The 24745-nt window shown below is 44.3% G+C and overlaps 1 protein-coding gene across 6 annotated transcripts in view; it reads left to right on the forward strand.

The window, feature by feature from the left end:
- FARP1 (FERM, ARH/RhoGEF and pleckstrin domain protein 1) overlaps nucleotides 1–24745 on the forward strand; it is a 286146-nt gene that overhangs the window by 57027 nt on the left and 204374 nt on the right. For all 6 annotated transcript variants that reach the window (XM_055335967.1, XM_055335961.1, XM_055335966.1 and 3 more), the window contains one exon: nucleotides 3930–4124. In XM_055335967.1, coding sequence (XP_055191942.1) covers nucleotides 3954–4124 — 171 coding nt within the window. In that variant the 5' untranslated portion in view covers nucleotides 3930–3953. The remainder of the gene's footprint in view (nucleotides 1–3929; nucleotides 4125–24745) is intronic.

The raw sequence follows: 24745 nt of genomic DNA on the forward strand, positions 1-24745 counted from the left end.
GGGAGGGGCAGGGAGGGGTCCGGGGAGGGGAGGAGCAAGTAGACTGCTGAGCTGGGAGCCCAATGCAGGACTCGATCCTGGGACCCTGAGATCATGACTTGAGCAGAAGGCAGACACTTAAACTGACTAAGCCACCCAGTTAGCCCCCAAGAGGAAGTCTTGAAGCCAGGATACTATGACAGGGCACTTCTAACTTTTTCGTCTTTTCTCTGCCAGTTAAAAAATTGTTGTTGTTGTAGTTACTGTTTCATACAACCAAAGAATAAAGTCGTTTCAGGAGAAGCTTTTTGCTTTCAGGTCTGGAATGGTCGTGTCAGTAAAAATGTACCACAAGGAAAGAAGTGTTAATTTGCTTTACTTTGATCATTCCTTAAGGAATTCGGAAGTCAGAGGTGGTTATGGAGGCAAAGTCCAAATGGAGCCTGGATTGATCTGTATAAGCAGGAGGCTTTTAGGGTTGTCAGACCTGTTCGCCTAGGAGTCTGTGTTGTGTTCCTGGACCCTCAGATTCTGATACCCAGCATCACCCTAAGTCACCCATTTTTGACTGGCCAGCGTTCCTCGGATATTCCCGTGACATTCTTAGGATGCTCAACTCAGACGTCTTAGCTAGATTTATATTTGAGTTGAGCAGTAGTTTCCATGTACAGCAGTAGTCTGCATGCAGCTAGGAAAACAAAGGACGACTACATTGTTGAAATGTCCATAACCAGAAGTAGAAATAATACAGGCATGAGATCACTTGAAGTTGGAGGGAAAGGAATTTAAGGTACTAAATATCTATTAATAACTAACTCACTTTAATTTCTAAATGCCAAGGTGCTAAAATTGACAATACATCGTCATCTGGAGATCTTGGGCCTGAGGAAGAGAGCGGGTTCAGTTTAGGAGATGAGGGGCCTTGCCCTTTGCTCAGGCAGGACAAGGTGAAAGTGCTTTTGTAGGGACGGTCTGTAGTACCTTTGAGGTGGGAGTGATGTGGGGGACCAGGCCCCTTCCTCCCTGCCATCCCCACCTTGTGGGCATCTGAGCCACATCTCCCTGACTCAGCAGAAGAGGCCAGGGGGCCAGGCCTATCCATCCTGATGGAGGGCAGGGAGGAGGAGGAGGAAGGCAGCAGGGGATGCTTTGAGAGGCAGGGAGGGATCAAGATTAAATGAGGAAAAAGTACAGAGTTGGCCGGGGCTGGCACACTGAGCCCATGTCCGTTTTCTCTGGAGGTTGCGTTTATTTTTAACCATGAGACACCAAGCAGAAAACTGACAGGGAAATAACTTTGCTTAGTTGGCGAAGGTAGTTTTAAACTGATTTCATAACTAATCAGATGTGTATACCCACATCTGATTCACTCAACAAGCAGATGACCTGTTGGCACTTGCTGCACGACCCCGTGCTCGGTATTGTAGATGAGCCTGGTCCCAGTCGCACCTCTCGAGATGAACAGTGAGTTAAGCAAAGCAGAAATCACACAGCGGACAGATTAGAATTAGATTCTTAGAGAATGCTTATTTGGGGCAGAAATTAGGAAGCTCCTTTCATAACAGATCTGTGAAGTCCTAGATGGGCGTTCAAAAAAAAGGAGGTGCAGTTTTCAAAAAGGCTGGTCCTTTAGCGTTGCCTTGCTACAGAACCCAACCTTGAAAGACTATAGAAACGAATAATTTTCTCTCATGGGCTTTGGTGGAAGAGTTTGTGGAGAAATATGTAGTAAGTGGTGTTTCTAGGCGGTCGTCAGACCCTTTCTCCATCCACCCCAAGGGTGCATCTTTTTAGGCTAGGGTGGTTGGAGTCAACGGCCAGATTGAGGCTCCCCTCTGCTGACCTCAGGGCCAGCCTTTGGCCTCACAGCGAGAGTGCTGAGAGGAAGCCCGGAGGGGCTTCCAGATGGAATTTTGTTGGAGACCTCCGGCAGCCCAGCTTTTCAGGAGAAAGACAAGCCAGGAGTTAGGTGAGAAGAATCTACCAAATGAGATTTGCAAACTGGATTATTTTTTCTGAACAAAGCTTCTGAAGGGTGATTTCAAATACATAAGACACCGTGCTTAGCTCTGTTCCTCATGCCACAGGTGACCCCTCTGGTGCCCTTTGTCTAACTTTCTCAGTCTCCAGGTTCTTTCTGTGCCTCTTTCCCATCTTCTGCATGGACTCTTCTTGCAGGGCCACCATAACAAAGCACCATAGGTTGGGGACAGGGATGAGACAACAGAAGTGTTTCCTTACAGTTCTGGAGGCTGGAGGTTCAGACTGCGGTGTCCGCAGGCTTGTTTTCTCCTGAGGGCTCTCTCCTGGGATGCCAGACGGTCACCTTCTCCCTGTGTCCTCACGTGGCTGCTCCTCTGTTCCAGCATACCTGGTGTCTGTGTGTCCAGCTTTCCCCTTCTTATAAGGACATCACTTGGACTGGATTACAGCTCATCTTAATAGCCTTATTTCAATGTAATCTTTCTCTTAAGACCCTTTCTCCAGATAAAGTCACACTCTGAGATACTAGGGGTGGGGACTTCAATATAAGAATTTGGGGGTGGTGGTGAAGGGATGCCTGGGTGGCTCAGTTGGTTAAGCTTCTGCCTTTGGCTCAGATCATGATCCCAGGATCCTGGGATCGAGCCCCACGTCAGGCTCCCTGCTCAGTGGGGAGTCTCCCTTGCCCTCTGGCTCTCCCCCAACTCATACTCTCTTCTTTCTCTCTCAACCATAATCTTTAAATTTTTTTTTTTGGGTGGAAACAATATTCAGCCCATGACCACCCTCTTGACTGGGCACAGTGGTTCTCTTTGCTTTCTTGCCCCCCCCCCCACCCTGCCATTTGCTTTCATTGTGGCTTTCGCTTGTACAGTGAGATGGACTCTGAACCCTCCACCCAAATCCAGCTGCAGCTTCCCCTGCAAAACCCTGAAAGTCCCCAGACTCCCATCTTCCCACCCATGTTCTCCTGTCTGCCCTGATATAAAACTTTCTAGTCATTGCTATACTTTTATATCCTCCTCTGGGTCGCTTACTGTTAATAACATTGGGTAAATTTTTCCATAAAAGTGGGTTTTATGGCCTCACATTTTCCTTTCTATCACCACTGTCCACGTTTTCCCCACAGGCACAGATTGTCATGGTAGCTTTGTCACTAGACACCCCCTGCCAACCTCCCCGCAGTCCCCACAGCTCCCGCCATCCATCTTTCTCCAGCCTGTAGGGTAGATCCTCTTCAGATGGGCTTTTTCTAAAATTCTGCTTTTCTTATGTCTTTATTGTTACTCTGTGAGTAACCATACGTGCTTTATCTATTCATCTTTATAATACCCGTGTTACCTAGTAGGTTAGTGTGTCCATAGGAGATAATTAATGGATGCTAATGGTATGGCTTAGGCATTGTCTGTCTTCTTCCATCCAGGTTCAAGAAGTTGTGCCTAGCTTACTGAGTAATAGGTTGAACACAGCTGAATTCAGAGTATGATAAGAGCTGACTATAAAACTAGGAAAGAAAATATGCTAAAATATGCACAGCTATTTGCATATGTTGGTTGGTTGGTTGGTTGAAGGTGTCCTTATTTTTCATGAATGCACTGAAGCCTCGCCACACATGAGTCCTGTGTAGGGGACCAAGAGCCCACCAAGCTGCGGATCCTTGGATTCAAGGAAGGCTTGTTGGGGACCATGGATGTCCCTTAGATGCTTGAAATGAGTCTCCTCCTTTTTTTTCTTTTTTTTTTTAAATTTTTGAGAGAGAGAAAGCACAAGCAGGGGGAGGGGCAGAGGGAGAAGCAGACGACCCCCCCCCCCCCCCCCCCCGCTGAGGAGGGAGCCCGATGAGGAGCCTGATCCCAGGACCCTGAGATCCTGACTGGAGCGGAAGGCAGATGCTCAACTGACTGAGCCACCCAGGTGCCCCAAGTCTCCTCTTCTAATGCATCTTTCTTTCTCATTGCTTTCTGCAGATAATTGTGTAGTCTGCTTTCACCATGGGAGAAATAGAGCAGAAGCCAAGTCCGGGATCTCGACTGGGGGCCCCGGAAAATTCAGGGGTCAGCACCTTGGAACATGGACAGAAGCTGCCCCCAACACCTTCTGGAAAACTCATGTCCATCAAAATCCAGATGCTGGATGACACCCAGGAGGCATTTGAAGTTCCAGTAAGTTGGGGTATATCTGTGAACTCAAGTGTGTGGGTAGTCTTCAGCACGGGGAGGTTCATCTCCTCCCCAGTGGTCAGTGCCCAGGGGGAGATGGCAGGAACGGGGTCCGCTCTCCCTCTCCACCCCCACCACACTGCTCTGACCTGTTCAGGTTCTGAGCTGTCCCAGTTTTTTTTTAGGTTCATGCGTGCACTGCCTCCCTAGTGCATGCTAGGGGGCAGAGCACTTGAATTATACAGACTTTCCTATACAAGTATGTATGTGTCTGTAGAGGCATGTATCCTATGTATATATTTGAACTGGATGGAATTGGGGTCTTGTGGATGCAGCTCTGATTAGCTCACTACAGGTATTCCTCCCACATTGGTGTGTGTGTGTGTGTGTGTGTGTGTGTGTATGTATGCCCCACTTCTCTAAGGTATGGGCTAGAAAAATCCTGAGAAAACCATCAGAGACCTGCATGCGTGTTTTTATGTCAAGAGGAAGTGGATGTCTGTGTTTGAGGGAGTGTAGAAAAACCCTGATCTAGGCCCACAGTGTGGCAGCCCTCGAATTGCAGAGGTCCACCATCCCAGCAGCCAGGGGAGGAATTGGGGTGTCTGGGAGCCAGCCAGAGAAGGAGGAAGCTGGAGCCTTGGCCTCTTTCATCCGTGGGAGCCCTGTACCCTGGCTCTCGCCCCCCTTACCCTTATGGTTCTGCTATTTTTCCTCCAAGCCCCTGCCTCCTCCTCTGCAGTCTCCTCCTGCTGGAGTTAAGGGATCCAGCACCAATTACAAGCAGATGCGGATTTCTTGGGCCCAAGGCTGGGAGGGTGAGATGAGCATTTCCGGCTCTCTAGAACTTGGACTGTACTTTTCATCCGGAATCTGTACCCCTTACATGGATTGGGGTCCATAGACCTCACAGCACACTTTGGATTTAGTTTTCTGTGTTCTGTCTCAGGGACTATATACTGCATCTAACATTGTCAATGGAGAAGAAAAAACTCCTAAATTCTAAACAGCCACTTAAAAACAACTTTGGGAACACAACCTGTTTTTAAAGTGTTGACGATCCGTCTATTATTCCTGTTGGCTAGAGGGATTGGGATTTAATAGCCGACATAAATGTCTGTAACCCATCATTTAATCACTTATGCAATATGATTCACTAAATCATATTCATCTTAATATTGTTCCGAGAGTGTGAATTACCATTAAGTGTCTCAGGGAAAGATACACCTCAGAATACCTGTGTTTCAAACTGCCAATTTATTGTACATTTATTTTCTTGTCGTGGAATTCCTGTCTTTCAAGGATTTGGGAAGACTTGGGGAATGTCTGTGTATTCTGGTGAACAAGGCTGATGCTAATCTGCTGAAACTGTAAACATAAATGAGTGCACCTGCCAGCCTGTTAGAATTAGGCCTTCTGGAACATGTACCCCCTCCCCCTTTCCCTTGCCTTCTCTTCGTTGCCAGACTGGTTTGGTGAGGTATTTAGTTTCAGGGTTTCCTGTTGGTACTGTGCTAAGGACTTCTGAGCCCAAGTCTCTAGCTACGCATTAAGTGGTGTTCCCTTGTGTGGTTTGGATTAAGAAGTGATCAAATATTGCTGTTGGGTGCATGAACTATATTTGACTGCGTTTCTTCAGTTTTCCTAAACCAAAGCATGCAAGACTGTTCCTAGCTGTTCTTTTTAGCTAGGAGCTGTATGGGATCTCCCTAAGAAATAGGAATGGAAGTATGTATTCATCTTTTAAGACTATTTTACTTGATAACTGCTGAATGTCTGTGCTTTGCATTTATAAGCCCTCTGTCTGGAAGGAACTTTTTTTCCTTTCCTCCCCCATAAACTCCTATGCACCCTTAAGGACCCTAATGGTTTTACCCAGACACTAATTTTTGAGACAGTGGCTGGGGCCTTTTCTTCCCTCCCTCAGACCTCTTTGCTTATACACCTATTATAAGGGTGGAGCTGAACTGCTTGGGTTCAAATTCCATTTTTTTTTTTTCTGACTCCTTTCTCCTTTGTAAAATGAGGCTGATAATAAACCCTACCTCCTTCTAGGGTAATAAAGTTGTTCCATACCCTTTATTTGGACCAACTCGGCACATACTAAGCACTTAATACAAGTAAGATGAGTGGTGCCTTTGCCACTCTGCTGGACAGGGACCTTGCCTTAGTGTCTCAAATCCAGCACCTAGCACAGTGCCTGGCATGTATTAGGTGCTCATTAAATTGTTTACTGACTGCACGTTAGAATGAGTTTATCTTACAAGTTGAATTAATGTCATTTTTTTTTTTTCCACATGTCTCATCCATTCCTATTTTAACTTTTCTAGTTTGGCCAGAGTGTTTCTTCTCAACCAGTGGGTAACAGATGTTTTCTGTAACCGCCTGTAAAAAGGCAGCTATCAGCATTTTTATTGACAGAGCTGATTCTAAATTGCTACCTTGTGTTCTTTAAGAAGAGAAACAGCCAGGCCTTCGCACAGCTGGAAGGCATCAGGCCGGCCACAGTGACTCAGTCTTAGCACTCAGGATGGGAGCATGGTGACACATATGCCCATAACTGCTGGAAAACCTTGCTCTGCAACTTTTTGCTGTGAATTCACAAGGCTGAGCTTCTGACCCTGGAAGTGTCGCCCTTGCCCACATGTGATCATTCCTTTGATTGGGCACCTCCAGAGAATGACCTCCCTCCCCTTCCTCACTCACATTCACCACACAGATGAGCAGGGCACACGGCCAGCCGTCCTGGCGGTTTCCCTTTGTGAACATTCTTCTCCCAACCCTATATTTCCTTGGGGATTGAATTTCCTGGGCCTCTCCTCATTAGTTTTGTTTTAGGGTAGAAAGCAGGTGGAGTCATTTAAAATACAAATTCCCTAAACATTTGCAACCACAAATAACCAAACTGTAGACTGCATGGTCATCTCTATTGTTCATAGCCTTTCTTAAAGAGCTATTTAAGGGTTTAACCTTTGGGAAAGCCTCAGTGGTGAGCTCTAGTTTCTTCTACGTGGTAGTTTTAACAACCACCTTTGCTCTTGAACTTGGACAGTTGGCTGAGGTATTTCCTCTGCAGAGTGGAAAGTTCAAACACAGTATTTATAGTAAAATCTTACATGGCATTTTATCATCTTTATGTGGAAAATGCTGTGCAAATAAGCCTCACCCTGTGGTTTGTGATATGCAGCTTTCTCTTCCCACCCGAGGTTATAATGTGAAGTGCCTCCTGCAGATCCGTAAGGGTTAATGACACTTCTCCCTGCCCCCCCTGGCCCCAGCGAGGGCCATCCCCCACTTAAGATCTCTGAGAAGGTTTTATATATCCTGGCTTCCTGACCCCACTGGTAAACAAACACTGTTCCTACTGACGTTGGGCTGGTTGCATGAAGCAGATGGTTTTCTCTTCCAAGTGTTTATTCAGTTTGTGTTTTCATTAGCAAGGTCACTGTAGGAAGAGTTGAGAAGAGCAGGGGATATAAAAGGGAGCCATTTCTTTTGCTGCTTTGGAGCAGCCCTGATAAAAACATGTGGGAAAGCTGCTCATGGGAGCAGAAGACACCTGGTCTGTGTTGAGTTGGCAGGAGTGGCTGGCTGGGTGCAGGCAGGCTGGCAGTGGTGTGGGAGCCTTCCAGAAGCATGCCCAGCGGGGCCCAGCGAGAGGAGAGTTGTGGCAGGAGGAGCTCCGTGTCAACCATAGCTATCAGAGGGTCCTATCATTGTGCCTTTCGTATATTTGTGTCTTGTCTTTACTTCCCCTAGAAGCGTGTATAGCTCCCAGATGCCTGAGGATGAAGTGGATTTGTGAGTGTGGGGAGGCTGGAGGGAGGCTCCCAGCTCAAGGGCTAGGCCGCTGAGCTGCTGGGGCTCTGGTGTCCTCATTTTCCACCCCTGTCCTTGCCAGTTCACCTTCTGTGTTAGCATTGCATGCGAGACCTGCTCTTGTTGCCTGCTTGGTTGGGACTCCAGAGTATAGAATGAGCTGGTAGGATGGGCAGGGCCAGCCTCTTGTGTTCCTGCTTGTCGAGTACTACACTTGGGGGTGCCTGGACCCAGCAGACACCTGACGCGTGTGCCTGCCTGCCAACACCTACGTTCAGTCCTCTGACCCTCCAACTGGAGAGGTGGTTTGTGCTGCCCTCCTGTTAAGGTCAGGGCACCCATGGGAAGACCTTTTATTTTATTTACTGATTTTTAAAAGATTTTATTTATTCATGAGAGACACAGAGCGAGAGGCTGAGACACAGGCAGAGGCTCCCTGTGGGGAGCCCGATGCGGGACTCGATCCCAGGACCCTGGGATCACAACCTGAGCCGAAGGCAAATGTTCTGCCACCCAGGCACCCTGGGAAGAGCTTTTAATCCCTTCCCCCATTTTTTGCACAGATTTAAGATAGGCCTGGGTTTGAAGCCCAGCCTGCATGACCCCCAATACCGTCCCCTCTTCCCCGCACTTATCACCACCTTTCCAATGGCTCCCAAGGGGAGGTACACATTCTCCTCTCTGAGCTATTTGGTGCTTTCCTCATTGTAAACGCCACCTAGCTTCGCTTCCAACACTTTATCACCGTCCCACCAACCATCCAGGGCCCCATGTGGCTCCTCCTAGGGGCCTTGCGCTTTCTCCTTACAGTGCTTGTTTTCTGCACCTCTAATTAGACTTTGAACCACGGACTCTGAGCTTTCTTTCTCTTTAATTAGGTCCTTTACATCCCTGCTGAGACCCCTTTTGCTTATCTGCAAAATGAGGTGTTTGGTCAAGATGATGTTAAAGGCATTTTTTCCTCCCTTTTTTTGGAAGCTGGGACTCTGGGTTGACATCTTTGTCGATGGATTGTTTAACTTTCCTGGACTAGTATTTGTTAATTGCCCAGGAAGATGGTAAACTTTTTGAGAAAAGGAACTTTAAAAAAACAAAACAAAACAAAACAAAAACCCTCTAAAACAACCAGACCTGATTGGACACAGAAGTTACTGTTACCTACTAAGTACTTAAAAAAAAAAAAAAAGGTGGGGAGGGTGAACAAGTGTGCTGTGATTTATATATGATATTTATGCAGCATCAGGAAATGTCAGTATTTGTGTGTGTGGGGGGGTTGCTTCAATCTCAGTGAACTAAGGCTAACCTATATTGAGTTGACAGTGGAAAATAGAAGAATGAAAACAATGAAAGAAATCAGTTATTTTCTAGACAACACATTAATAATAGGAAATCAGTTTGTTGGAGACAGAAGACCTTTAAAATTTTTAAGAAATAATTGGCATGTCCTAATAAGAGTCCATAGAGGTTTTTATTACTGGGTGCAAAATGGCCTGTGTTAGCTCAGAACTACTTAGGTGTCTCTGATGCTCCATCCTTTGTTTTGTTTTAAAAAAGATGTTATTTATTTGAGAGAGTGAGCATGAATGGGGGGGGGGGAGGCAGAGGGAGAAACAGACTCCCCACTGAGCAGGGAGCCTGCTATGGGGCTCAATTCCAGGATCCCAGGATCATGACCTGAGCTGAAGGCAGGTGCTTAATCGACTGAGCCACCCAGGTACCCCTCTTATGGTCCGTTCTTAAATGATTAAAGATCATTTTCTTACCTTTTGAAATGAAACTCAATATCTAATTTTCACCGGGACTGGGCTTCACATCCTTTGAGAGCTTGTCCTCTGAGTGCTTTGGTTCTTCAAGAGGTCTTAAATGGTCCTAGAATTTTAAAGCTGTCTTCAGAAGCTAGACCTCAGAAAAAGGACTCAGACTAGTTCGGTTTTAAAGCTCCGTGCTTCCTTGCGGACCTCCACTTGACGCCTCCCCCAGAGCAACTGTCTTTAGGAAAGCACGTTCCTTTTCTCTCTCTGTCTTTATTTTGTATGAATTTTGTGTCTCATCCCTCTGCCTTCTTTTTTTTTCCTAAGCCGCCGAAAGTCGCTTTTACTTTTTTGTCCCCAAAGAGATGGAATATATATTTAACTGAAGGTCTTGTGCAGGGCAGGGGGCGGGGGTTAGTGTGTGTGTGTGGGGGATAGATCTTCCTTTCTTAGAAATGTTGGGCTTCTTATTCCCCTGGAATTACTGATCCCTGGCTGTGGGGTGGGTTGTTCCCTCCAGTTGATCAGATTAGAGTGACGCTAGAAGGCAGACGGGTTCCAGGACTACTTGATACCTCTCTCTCTTTCTCCACCCCCCCCCCCCCCCATGAAATGCGCTTGGAAGGGGACTGTGGTGAAGGGAGGAGGTTGCTGGTGGTGAGACCTGAATAAAGTTTAATTGGCCATTTTAAAACCGAAGGGAGCTGTGTATGCCCAGCTCTTAAAGCAGCTGCAGTTTGAACCAGAATGAGGGGGAGAAATCTCACCAGTTCACCCAGCTTTTTAAAAATAAGTCTCTGTTTCTTTCCTTATCTCTGTTGCTTTTGGCTCTTCTTATTAGCAGAGTTTCTGAAATAGTATTTTTATGTCCACTCTGCTTTGCATAGTCCTTTCTGGTTTTTATTTAACTGGAATGATCAATGGTGCTGTCTGGGTCTGGGCTCATGAGGTTAAATTTAAAGGCCATTTTAATAGATTAAAACTTTTTCTTCATAAATCATTTCAGCCTAATACTGTTAGCCTTCCTTTCTAGCTCATTGAAAGCCAAGAGTAGAATTTAGATGTTGGCCCGAAATGTTTGTGTGCATTCCTTTCAACTTGAATTTAGATGCCTGTGATCAAAGTCTGCTCTGTAGCTCTGACATGATTGCAGGAATTCCATACAGCTGTTTGTTCTTTTCTCCCTGAAAGTCTCTCAGAACCTAATAAATTAAAAAAAACACACACACAAAAAAAACCCCAAACCTGTAATTGAGAATGTCTGTATCTGATGTTAAAATGGGCCAATATGCTGAGAAAACATAGGGAGTTTGAGAGCTGCTCCCCTATCACCCTCTTAATGGGAGATAATAAATTATCTGATTCCAGGAAACAGGAGGTTAGAAGGGGAAAATCCAGGACACTGGATCCTGGCTTCTTCATCACTCCCTGGCTGCATGGCTCTGGATGTGTAAGATAACCATTCTCAGCCTATCTCCTCCCTAAGTGTGGAGGATGCCTACCTTGTGGGGCTGAGGCGAAGTCAGACGGAAAAACACTCTGCAGAGCTCTGGACTCGAATCCGCTTCTCAAGAAAGTTTGTCTTTTTTGGGACACCTGGGTGGCTCAGTGGCTGAGCATCTGCCTTCAGCTCAGGGCATGATCCCCAGGTCCAGGGATCAAGTCCTGCATTGGGCTCCCCACGGGAAGCCTGCTTCTCCCTCTGCCTCTCTCTGCATGTCTCTCATGAATAAATAATTTTTTTTAAAGGTGTCTTTTTTTTTTTTTTTTCTTATCCTGTTAAGATTTAGTTCCTGGGTTGTTCTTGAACAGAATTGAGATTATGCTAGCGTTTTTGGCTAGGTGAAATTGGGGGAAAAGTGTGAAAGCACTTTAAGATAAAATGAAAATAGCATGCTCCTGTCAAGTGGAATTCCCCCTCCTAAAATTCACCCCCCCCCAAAGCTTTCTACAGAGTCTTACAGTTGATTTGACCTTTCTTTGGAGGGTTTTTCCTAAAATAGATGTATCCCAGGTGACTTTGGAAGGTCTGTAAGCATGAAGTATCACTTGGACAGCTATGATGAATTCTGTTTCTGAAAAGCACATTTACTACTTCTTTTTTTTTTTAATGTATTTGTAGTTTCTCTATGCCTCCACTTCGTTAGCTTTGAAATGGAGGAGTGTTCTTTTAGCTTAATTTTTATGTGCATTCTAGCACAAGCTGGATGAAGGATTTCAAGGTAGATGCAGGCTGTCAAGACTTCCAGGACAGCTCTTCACGGTGTGGATTCTGTGGGTTCTTTGAAGGAAGTGCTTAGCTGGTGAGGTACTCTTGTGTTTGAATGTTAATGTGAAATATGAATATAAGTCACACTGATTTATTTTTAATTATCTGCTATTTTTTACAAGAGTGTCTTCATCTCTTTGAACATTTGAGTTGGACATTTTAACTGCTATGAAAGGGATGGAATGATTTTGATGAATTTGGGGTCTTCTGTAAGTGAGCAGTTCCGCAACTATAACACTTCACAACTATAAGTGACTGCTTTTTGGGTTTCTCTTTCCTTACTTATATAAACAGGAAGCTAGCCTAGATTCCCACAGTGGAATCTGTGGCTCTGGTGTTATTTTATGGAAAGTGACCTGGAAAACACGATAGGAGTTGTGTAAATGTTTATGAACACACAAGGGCAAGGTGCGGCTAGTGATAAGAAAGTGAATAAAAATGACTGCCTTTTAAAAAATCCCTTGCCATGTGCCAAACATTGTGCCGATAAGTCTGTCCTTCTGTCATTTGTGGCTGAGCAGTGAATGGAGCATGAATGAGGCTTGCAGGCCATGAGGGGCTTGGTCTAGGTCAGAGAGCTGGGAAGTGGGGGGAGCTGGGTCCTGGCCCTGCGCATCCCTACATTGAAGCCTTGCTTTTCCCACATCATTAGAATGTCCAGGGCCAGAAGTAGCCCTGAGGGTAGCCCTGAGGATAACCCAGCAGGTCACTCATGCTGGCTCCTGGCACGTGCTGGTGATCGGTGCCCTTAGGTGGCTGGGGATGGGGGGCTGGGATTGAACAGGGCTAAGCCTGCAGGAGGAACACCCAGTGACCAGAGGCCTTGGGTCATTGTCATGTCTCTGTGGTGTCTACCAATACAGACTCTGGTGGAAGGCCCAGGAGGAATCGAGGAGGTAGAGTGGATCAGACTTGGCATCTCACTGGATGGGAGCACCTAGAGAGTGGGAGACCATACAGCCCTTAGGTTCACAACTTGGGTGGCTTCCTGCTGTCGCAGAGGACTAGGACATCACCCAGCACAGGCTTTCCATGACAACCGCTGTACTAGAAATCGCGTCTTCCTGTAATTGACGGGAAAGGAACGTTGCTGATGTTGCTAATAAAAGGCACTGCCTTATTCTTAATCATGAAGAAGAATCTGTGACTCTGTAAATGAACCTCTAAGATTCATAGTGATTATGTAAATTGCACAGACTGGAAGTATCAAATGGAGGTTGATTGCTTGGTTTCCATTTGTATTAGGAAAATTCTGTTTTAGCATTTCCATTTCCTTGTCATTCAGAAGCTATGCTCTTCAGCACTTGGTGCTGAAGGGAAGGCCAGGCTGGGAGAGCCTTGAAATTCGGGGTCTTGAAAGGACCTGGCTCCAAGTCATTAGAAAGGGAGGGGGGTGAGAGCGGTCCTCAGCTTGTCATTTAATTTTGATGCAGTTTACTTTTTTTTTTGTTTTTTAAGATATATTTATTCATGAGAGACACAGAGAGAGGGGCATAGACACAGACAGAGGGAGAAGCAGACTCCTTGCAGGGACCCGGGATCACACCCTGAGCCAAAGGCAGATGCTCAACCGCTGAGCCACCCAGGTGTCCCATTGAGGCAGTTTACTTACCAGGTGTAGCATAAGGTGCCTTAGGCTGTTAGGTCATCTTCCAGTGATCAGAAGCTGTTTCTGTCTGCAAATAGAACACACATGCTCAATTACCTTTGGCTTAGATAGAAGGCTGAATGTCTACAACATTGAAAAGCAAGACCAAAGAGCATTTGTTGAGTTATTAGAGTGTGGAAAAAATACCTAAAATCTGTATTAGTTTCCTAGGGTTCCTGGGACTAGGCAATTCATATAATACTACAGACTGGGGGCTTCCACAACAGAAGTGTATTCCCTCTCCATTTGGAGGCTGGAAGTCCATGATAAGGGTGTCCACAGGGTTGGATCCTTGTGAGGGAGGATGCATTCCACAGCTTTCCCCTAGCTCCTGGTGGTTTGCTGGTGGTCTCATGTTCTTGGGCTTATAGATGTGATGCCCCCACCTCTGCCTCCACGTTTCCATGGCGTTCCCCCTGTGTTGGGTAAGTGTCTCCAATTTTCTCTTTCTATGTGAATGCCAGCCCTGCAAGATGAGGGCCCCAGCCCTAATGACCTCATTTGAACTAGATGAGCTCCATGAAGGTCCTATTTCCAAATAAAGCCCCATTCTAAAGTACTGGGGGTTAGGACTCCAATATATGAGTCTTGGGTAACCCAATGCAACCCATAACAGATGCATAGTTAACATTAAGAGAATGAAGGAAAAAAGTCTGTCTCACCTTGAGGCTCAAGATGCCTTTTCCCTAGCACACCTGTTAAAAATAAAACCCTCTAGTCTTTGTTCTCACTGAACAGTTAATAGAAAGATTTTTATGTATTTATTTTTGGTAGAGGGGAAGGCAGTTAAAAACTCATTGTAAGAGTTATAATCTAAAGCATTCCTCCATTCCTGATTCTGAGTATATGCCCCTTAAACTAGGAACAGAAATAGGAAATAAAAGGCATTTGTGATGGCTCTGAAGGTACAGGAGACACTGGAATGTGATAGATGTCCAATAATAAATACTTGGCAACATTTTTATGAAAGCCCATGCTTTCAGCATTCTGTGGGTTTTTTTTTTTTTAACCTTCCTCTGTCCATGGTGACATTGGCTTTTTGAATCCAACGTGATCTGCCTCTCCATCTTGTCCCTCCCATGACCTCTGCTCTTCACTCTTGTAGCCACCTCTTCTCCCTCACTGATGCTCTGCTCATGGTTCAGAACCCAGTGACTTCTGTTAGGGTGTCTGTCCCTTGCATTGCTGTGATGCTGGCAGTAGCCACAGCTCCTTTCTTCTCTGTGGCAACACCAGCCAGTGAAGGGATGTTGGAAAAAAGTATACAATAGCAGAGGCTTGTGGCTGCTACAAATGTACCACCTCAGATCTTACCTGGTCATTGGAGCTTTCTAGCTCCTCTGATAGCAAGCCCTTAGTCATTGCTTTGCTGTGTCCAGTGTGGCCGTGGCAGGTCTAGTCCCTTCTGGCCAGTGCAGTGCACTCTCCTGTGGCCCCACGGGGCGCTGTCATCTTTAGGTTTGAAGAGACAGGAAGATGGACTTTTTTTTTTCTTTTTAGGTTTTATTTATTTGTGAGAGAGAGGCAGAGACATAGGCAGAGGGAGAAGCAGGCTCAGTGTGGGGAGTCTGATGTGGGACTTGATCCCAGGACTCCGGGATCATGCCCTGAGGTGAAGACAAATGCTCAACCGCTGAGCCACCCAGGTGCCCCAAGAGGGATTGGTTCTTAGGCCGCTCATGGTGTGGCCGTGCAGGATGGACTGGCCAGCAGGAGTGATGGCCATCACCAGAGCCCTAGCAGGGCCAAGAAGGAAGGAGGGGAGAAGAGAGGTGGGTGATGAAAAGCCCACCTCTGTTCCTGACCACGTGTCTCCAATCAGTGTCTCCTCCTGCTGAGCCCAACTAGAAGACTACGAACGATGGCACCATGGCCAGCAGGCTGTCCTGGCCAGTCAGCAGGGGGAATGGGGAAGAGCCAGGACATGCTATCTTAGGGGTTGAGCAAGCCTACCACCTCACAGAAAATTAAGACCACCGGGTGTGGCTTCCTCTAGCTCATACCTCTAAACTTCTGCTTGTTTCTTTTCTTGTGCTTTCACTTCAGCCTTGGGTGAGGGGTTTCTCTTTACACACTGTGACCCTTCCATCCTTAGTCCCATCTCCCGCTGGACTTTGCATTACCTGGCAGACATCGACACATACCTTTATTCACATATCAATCCTGTGATTCATGGACAAGCTTTAATTTGCACGTGATTTCATCAGTGGAATCCAAAAGATGAAGATAAAAAAGCCAACCAGAGTTGTGTGTGGCTCTAGTGTATACCAAATAGGAGTAGAAACACAACTTAAATATCCCTATTAGCCATCTGATTATCCCTCGGCCTGATTTAATGCTTTCAGCAAGTACCGAGATGATGTATTTTATTGGAGCTGTTACGTGGGATATCTGGTTTTGTAACACGATGCTGGGAAGTATTTCTTCTCCTTCGTTAGCTGGGGTTCGGTTGTATTTAACAGCTGCCTGCATCTAGGTAGATGTCATCGGGATAACTAGTGTCCCTGTTTGCTGACCGCATGATGAAGTGTCTGGGCCCCTGCCCTGCCCAGACTGCTCCTGGTTTAAGCTCTTGCCCATTATTCCCCTCTAAAGAGGAAACCCAGGACACCTGAGTGGCTCAGTGGTCGAGCATATCCCTTTGGCCCAGGGTGTGATCCTGGAGACCCGGGATCGAGTCCCACATGGGGCCCCCTGTGTGGAGCATGCTTCTCTCTCTGCCTGCCTGTGTCTCTGCCTCTCTCTCTGTGTCTCTCGTGAATAAAGAAATAAAATCTTTTAAAAAAACAAAGAGGAAACCCTCATTCCAGGCAAAGTCTTAGTGTTTGCTAACCGTGAACTTGCTGATAACAAAGCTAGTCTGTCTTTTTCTTACCCCCTCCTCCTTCCTTTCCATCCCCAGGGCGATTTTTGTAAGGTGGGCTTTTCCATTAGTGCCCACCACTGCCTTCTCTTTTGAACCTCCTAAGAGGTACATGGCAGTCTTAGAAAAGAAAACTCTGATTTTCTTCAGAAAACCGGTTCAACCAGACACTGCCAGCAGCCGTTCGGCGCCCTGCCAACCCAGGGCTGTTTGAGAGAGGTTTTATGTGGGTATGAGCTACATTGCTTAGCTTCCAAAATTATTTTTGCCCTCTGTCTGGCTTCTAAAATGCTTGACAAAGGGGCCTGGGGAGTTGGTTTTGTTTTTGGTCTTTGCTGGGTGGTACACAAGGTACTGGACTGAAGTTCTTTTTCTGGGTGCCGTGGACCCACATGGTCCCTCCGGGCCATCTGTGGTGTCAGGCCTGCTGGCAGCACTAACTGCTGTGACATCGAGGTGACCCATTAGAGGTAGTCTTGTTTCCTGGGCTCCTCAGCCACGTAACGACTCAGTCTGACCCTTGTTGAAACAGAATGTGTTCTAGTTTGCTAGGCCTGCCACAACCTGGAACCACAGACAGGGCAGCTTCAATGACAGAAATGTATCCTCTCCCCATTCTGGAAACCGACTGAGATCCAGATGTTGGCAGGACTGGGTTTCTTCTGCAGCTCTGAGGGAGAAATCTCTCTCGGGCCCTCCCCTAGCTTCTTGTGATTTGCTGATGATCTTTGGTGTTCTTTGGCTTGTAAATGTGTCTCTGCCTTCATCTTTGCTTGGTATTCTCTCAGTGTGTCTCTATTTCTCTCCTGCTGATTTAGGGCCTTTGGCATTCTAACTTGATCATCTGCAAAGACCCTATTTCCAAATAGGGTGCTGGGGATTAGGACTCACATGTGAGTTTTGTTGAGATCTCATTCAGTGCCTATGTACAGCGACTTTTCCTTGTTCAGCTTCCTTATGAAGTATCATTTGAGAAATGGTTGGGCCATTTGGTGCCGTGACTCCTAGCTTTGCAATTTATGCACCACTTTTCTGCTCTGGTTCCTTTGGAGCACTGTGTAGGATAGGATCTTTTCCTAGTAAGTGGAGTAGACTTGTAGCACCCAAGGTTCCTCTTAAATCACACATCTGCATATTTGAAATGAGACCTGTGGTATGGGCAACTGCATTAGATGAGGAATCTTGGCTGTTTCAATCAAGTGAACCACAGGAGTAGGTTGGTTTTGAATAATTTTCCTTCCTCCCCCAGCATTTTTCTATGAATCTGTAATGGGAGAGTGCTAGCTTGAGAGTTCTTGAGGAGCACCTCCCCACATCATCCTGTTGTGTTTCTCACGTCTGTCCATTCGCTGATTCTGGCGAAAATAGTTCCTTTGATGTCTTGGTCCTGGTTGAAAACACAAGCCTTTATTGCTCTCCCAGTATTCTCTCAGTCTTTAAATGGTTATGCCACACATCACTTACCATTCAAGAAATGCAAATCAGATTCACCGTGAGATATCCCTTCCCACCCATGAGGATGTTGCTATCAAAAAACCAGAATCTAACAAGTACTGGGTGAGAATATGGAGAAAGTGAAACCTTTGTGCCCTGTTGGTGAGAATGTAAAATGGCAGCCACGATGGAAAATACAGCAGTTCCTCTGGAATTACCCTACGATCTAGCAATGCTAACTCTAGGTATATATTTAAAAAAGAATTGAAAACCGAATCTTGAAGAGCTATTGGTATACTAGGTTCATTACAGCATTTTTCACAGTAACCAGGAGGTAGAAGCAACCCAAATGTGTGTTGGGTGAGTGGCTGACATGTAGAATATACATACAATGGAATAGACTTAGCCTTAAAGGAAGGAAATGCTGTCACATGCTGTAATGTGGATGAATGAACCTTGAGGATGTTAAGTGAAATAAGCTACAAAGAGACAGATACTGCATGAGTCCAACTTACATGAGATACCAAGAGTAGTCCAATTCATAGAAACAGAAAGTAGAACAGTGGTTGCCAGAGGCTTGGGAAGGGAAGTAGGGAGCTGTTTTAGCAGAATGTAGTTCCAGTTTTGTAAATTGGAAAAAATTCTGGAGATCTACATGAATATATGTAACACTAGTGAACTGTATACACTTAAGGAGCATTAAGATGGGAAGTATTGCTGGGGCACCTGGGTAGCTCAGTTAAACATCTGTCTTCAACTCAGGTCATGATCCCAGGGTCCTGGCATCCAGTCACATTAGGCTCCCTGCTCAGGGGAGTGCTTCTCCCTCTGCCTCTCCCCCTGCTTCTGCTTTCTCTCTGTCTCTCTCTCAAATCTTAAAAAAAAAAAAAAAAAAAAAAAAAAATCAGAAGTATCACTATATGGATTTTTTTTAACCACAATTAACAAAAAAGGAAACTAGTTAAAACAGCCACAGCTGATTTCAGCTCTAAGAAACAGGCTGGTCCTTCATTTCTACTGCGTTTCAGGTGACTCCTCACAGGGTAACAGCTGGGGCTTGGGCTATGGAAATAGGATCAACCATGGCAGAAAAGGTTTGGAGATAGGAACAGATTTGTTAAACATAAGTTAAAATCCTAGCTCCTGAGAATGTGACCTCCACTCTAGATGACCGATAGGAGATACTTTGAAAACATCCAAGGTGACTTTGAAGTTTCGCTAACATTCACAGCATCGTTTGGTGTTGGCGTTTATCGCTTGATTATGTGTCATTAGTTATTATTTTATGGCTCTTGCCTCCCACAGAGATGTTAAATTCCTTTAAGGCTGGGGCTGGGTTCTCAGTGACCTTCACCGGCAGTTGTGGGTTTCCTGCACATACCAGGAGTAAATAGCTAATAGACCTTTTTTTTGCCTATTGATCTACTTGGGGAACCTTTGGCAAATCACTTCTCCCTAAGGTTCACTTCACCTCCAGGTGTGGTGTTGGCTGGGTCTTGGGTTATCCTATGACTGAGAACGCTTTGTGAAGACGCAATTTCAAAAATGATCCTAAAGTTACCAAAGATGTTAACATTCAAAGATGCCAAGTGTTCTTTATTTTTTAGCAATTTCTATGTGAATTGACCAGTTGAATAAGATTCTCACAAACTTTTAATCTTTTAATTTTCTCTTTTAATATTGCATAAAACCTGTCTTCAAGTAAGCAAGCCAAGTGGTATCTCCTTGCCGAACTTGGCACACAGATCTGCAATTAAATATTGTTTTTGAGTAACGTATGACATTCCAAGCGGAGAGGTGCCAAGACATACAATTTGGACCTTATTCTAATTAATTCCCTGCAAATGATAAATTTTCTATTCTTTGTCCTTCTCACATTTTCTCCTCCTTTGCAGAGATTCTTCTGACCATGAACATCAAACAAGTAAAAAAAAAAAACAAAAACAAAAAAAACCCACTTATTCTGCTTGTGTTGTAGCATTTGGAAACCTGTGGGCCAGATTTTTTTTTTATTTTTATTTTTTACAAATTTTAAAGTTGTGTCCCCAAAGTATAACATTCAGGTAAATTTTCCTGGTATGAAATCCTCTTTACTTAAATTTTATTCACAGCTTGAGGCCTCTGAGTGACAATGTCAAATATTAATTTATGGCAGTGACAGGACATGATAGCATAATCTCAAGAGTTTTTGTTAGAGGAATAAGGTCACAGGACATTAATGAAAACCAGGAGGGAGATGTCTGCACAGTGGTAGAAGGATGTGGAACTTGGGATATCTCACTGCAGTTATAAGGCTCCCTTTATCTCTACTGTGTTGCCTGTTACAGGTTAGAGAAATGGAAAAAGGTGATAGAATATGTAATTCTAGTTTATGAGAGTTATAAGAATTATTCAGAAAGAAAGCATTCTGAGAAAGCCAAGTTGTGATAGTCTAATGTTTTTCAGCAGGTTACTTATTGGTCATAGTCACTGGTCATGCTTAGGAGCCAAGGGGCTGTGGGGTTAATGAGTCCTTGCTTCTTTACTTGTCTTAAAGACCTGAATACCACCCCATCTGCCCCTCCCCCTGCCAAGAGATTTGGGCATCTTGAAAATATTGTCCTTATCCTCAAAGATACCTTATTAGTTCATCTTAATAATTGCTTGTTAACATGATAGTTTTGAGCATTAGAGGTTTTGGCATCTTTGAACAGGTTCTGGGATTTAGTGAGCACAAAACATTTGATCTTTAAACACAGATTAACTCTAAAACCCTTTGAAGCTCCTTAATACTTACGTCTAAAGTAGTCTGTGTTCATTGTAGAAAATTGGGAAAAATGCACAAAACTGTCAAAAATCAACTAGGCAAAGATACTGATATTTTCTGCTATTGCCAGGCAGTTGTCTTTGGGTTGTAAGCCACAGGATGTGGCTGTGCCTAGCGTAAGTAAAGAAATGGGCTGTTGAAAAGTCTGTGGCAGCTCCCCATGGCCAAATAGCACGGACATGAATAATTGTGAGCCAGGCAACCACTCTGTCTTCTCCAATACCTTTCTATAAAATGAGATGTGTGGATTGGGTGTTCCTCATTCTCTCCATCTTGGGAAATCGAGTAAGGGGTGGAGGGACTGGCAAAGAGGAGGACTCTCAGGGGGTAGGGAGTGCACACAGAGAAATTATCTCTAGCTGACCTGCAGGGAGTGTTTAGCTGTTCACCAGGATGGGCTTGGGAGCACAGAACACCGCACGATGCTCCCTGAGCCAGGCTGCTACTTGGATAGAAGACAGAATGCGTTCTTAAGATCTGAGCCAGGGAAGCATAGGAAGGTGACGCCAGGAGAATAGAACCCTGAGCAAACCATACTGGCAGTCAGGGGAAGAGAAAGGAGCAATAAAGCAGTTAATAGGGCAACTTGTAGATCTTCCCATTTAGATACTATTTTGTAACCTATTTCTGTTGCAGTCTTAGGATTCATAAAGGGACTGGAGTATATTCTTCCCCTCTATGAAATTTGCCTTTTTTGCTTAACCAGTGACTCCATGAATCTTTGGGGGGCCTGATGTTTTCATTCAGTTTTGCTTGCTCACTTAAGTCTTTTTTTTTTTTTTCTTTTTGATTGCAAACCATGGTTTGAAGTGCAGGAACTTCAGATTTTATTTACCGTTACTTTGGAGGAGAACTGCTAGGGTTTGTAGGGAAAAGAATGTTCATCAGAGATAGTATTCAGGGGGCACCCGGGTGGCTCAGTGGTTGAGTATCTGCCTTCAGCTCGGGGCGTGATCCTGGGGTCCTGGGATTAAGTCCCGAATCTGGCTCCCCATAAGGAGCCTGCTTCTCCCTCTGCCTGTGTCTCTGCCTCTCTCTGTGTGTGTCTCATGAATAAAATAAAATCTTTAAAAAAAAAATAGTTTTCAGATTTCTATGCTATGAGGGTAGATTTCATAAATTGGCACTAATGTGACTCACTTAAGGCATGGAAAGATCTTACATTTTGGATGTATGTTTATTAAGAATTCAGGACTTTGAAACTTTGGAGTGAGTGATGTTTTTGATAGTATTGCCTGATTTTCCCAAAAAGTCTGTAATAGCTTTCCTGTCCACAGAAGGTTAAGTGAGGACCCCATGAAGGCCTTTCATGGTGTTTGTTGTTATGTAGGAGGTCCACATGTTTATGGGCTTCTCTTTGGAAGCTTGCCTGTCCCCCTATGTCCCATGCCTGCAGGTTTTGTGTCTTTTTTTTTTTTTTTTAAGATTTTACTGATTTGACAGCATTTGCATGAGCCTACTCATGCAGCCTACTGCGCACAAGTAGGCAGAGCAGCAGGGAGAAGCAGGCTCCCCACTGAGCAGAGAGCCAGCCATGGGGCTCCATCCCAGGACCCTGGGAACATGACCTGAACCGAAGGCAGATGCTTAACCTACTGAGCCACCCAGGCGTCCCAGGTTTTGTGCTTCTAAATGAGTAGTGCTGCCTTGGATTTAACTCTGGCCTAGTGTGTAGGCTTTTCTTAGCAAGCTATAGATGGTTGAGGATACTGGCAAAGTATCCCATTCAGCCCATTTTATATTTACATTAGAGTTCCTTGTTGAAATAAAGGGATGGTTTAGCCTTAAGAAGGATGAGTAATAAGTAAGCTCTTTTTCTCCTGAGTTCAGAGCCAGCTGAGAAAGAAGCATGCTACCCATGGATGGCCACAGTGTTAGGCCAATGAGTGATATACATCAGGCCTCTTGCTGGCTGGCCATGCTGGTATCTGTGCCCCAAATCAGACTCCCTACTCAGTCACTGGCACTCCCAGCTTCTTCCCCCAAAGTCACCCATCTGACAGATATAAATTCACCCCAGGAAAGGCGTGAGTGAAGGGTACTGAGCGAGGCCAGCCAGGGTCCCTATGTAAGGAACCACTACAAGGTAATGGTGTTTTAATTGTTGTTAGAAGTCTTGTAGGAAGGCTCTGTATATGTAAAGAAGTTGATCTCTTAGGGGGAAGAAACTGAAAACTTTGGGAATCCCTCATCACTCAATTCAATGGAGAAGTTTTAAATTGCTAAGGAATATTTTTACTTCCTTTAAAAATTCAAGTTGTTGATAAGGACTGACATGCAATTCTGATTTGTTAGGGTATTAACTCATTTGGTATCTTATGCTTGTGCTCCAATGTCAGGAGTTAACTTGGATTTTGCTCTCAATTTCCTGCATATTTCAGGGAGGCCCCAGCTATCACAAGGACTCCCTTCATATTTCCTTTTCTGATATGGGAAGGGTGAGAAAGTTACCATCCGTTGGTGTGTATATGTATACCTACCTATGAGGATTTCTTCCCCAATCAGGAAAAGTTTGAATTTGCAACTAGGTTGTCAATTACTAAGCTCATCTGTTAAAAAACAAACAAACAAAAAAACCCCAGGCCTAGATAGTTTTATAGCCAGTCTAGAAAGAATAGATACTTTCTAAAATATAAAAATATAATACATACTATTATATGATATGGCCTCAAAACCTAATATAAGTGATATGGAAAAGGAAAGTATAGGTCAATTTTACTATGAATACAACAATTGTATGACTAAAACACAATTAAATTTACAAATTAATACCATGTGTGGTACTTTTTCAAATGTCAGCATGACTTAGGTTTATTCCATGAATTCAAGAATAGTTTGAGATTAGGATATCTTAAAATACTTAAAAAAAAAAAAGTGTGACTAGATGTTAAAAATGTAGTTGTTTTTAGATATGATTTTTAATATCTGAATGAAAGAGCTAGAAATCGAATATGAAGACTGATTACCAAAATCCAACAACATTCAATTACATGGTGAAATACTAAAACAGTTCCCATTAAAATCAAAATGCATGATTGTCTTCTCACTGTTTCATAGTGTTTTGAAGGTTTTAACTTCTAAGAATAAGTTACGACACGTCTACTTTCTAATAAGCTTAATCTTAATGGCTGTAACTTACGAGAACAGTAAGAAACTGGGAAATTATTTTCAAAGGACATCATCATACACTTAATTCAGATGTCCTTAAAAAAATTATCTTCGGTTTTTAACTGAATTTGGATGACTGAAAAAAAAGAAATACATAGAAACTAGTGGCTTTTTTTCTTTCTGTCCTTGGAATAACCACTTAGAAATGGGGCAAAGTTTAAAATTGTGACCGAGAGTGAAAACTACTTAGATATTTTACTAGGAGGGAACAGAAGAACAATGTAAAACTTTATGGAAGAACTTTTAGAAGCAAGATCCAAGTGGTAAAGGAATATACTGGACTCCAGGGTGGGAAGACTGTATCCTCAAATATTAGATCTCTCCATGGGAATTGACACGTTTGTCTTATTCCCATTAGAGCACTATGATTTCTTGGGAGGATAGAGTAAGAGGCAAGTTGATTTTTAAGTTCCTGTGAGAGAATAAGTGTGTGAAAATCACCAAGACTTTTTTTGAAATACGTAAAATGGCCTTGCTCTCTCAGACGTTAGACTCTTAGAATCACTGTAATTAAAATAGCAGGTACTAGCGCAGAAATAGAATCAAGAGTCTGAGTACTTGTGGGAAATGATATGTGGGAAAAGCACGCTCAAATTGGGTGGGAAAAGAATGGTTTGCTTAATAAATGGTGCTGGCCTGCTTAGCTATCGGTTTGAAAGAAAAATTTAGATTTTTCATCTTCTACCAGATACAGGAAAAATCTTTGAGGAGGATTAAAACTCTAGCTCTAAATGTAAAAATAAAACATGAGGAAAACATTTGGCAAACTATTTATATAGCCTTCAGTTATATAGGAAGCTGAGACCATGAGGGAAGAGATGAGTAATACCTACCTAGTCATTCATTCATTCAGTTTGCTGCCAGAA

Source organism: Nyctereutes procyonoides, unplaced genomic scaffold (genome assembly GCF_905146905.1).
Source record: "Nyctereutes procyonoides isolate TBG_1078 unplaced genomic scaffold, NYPRO_anot_genome, whole genome shotgun sequence".
Taxonomy (NCBI): Eukaryota; Metazoa; Chordata; class Mammalia; order Carnivora; family Canidae; genus Nyctereutes; species Nyctereutes procyonoides.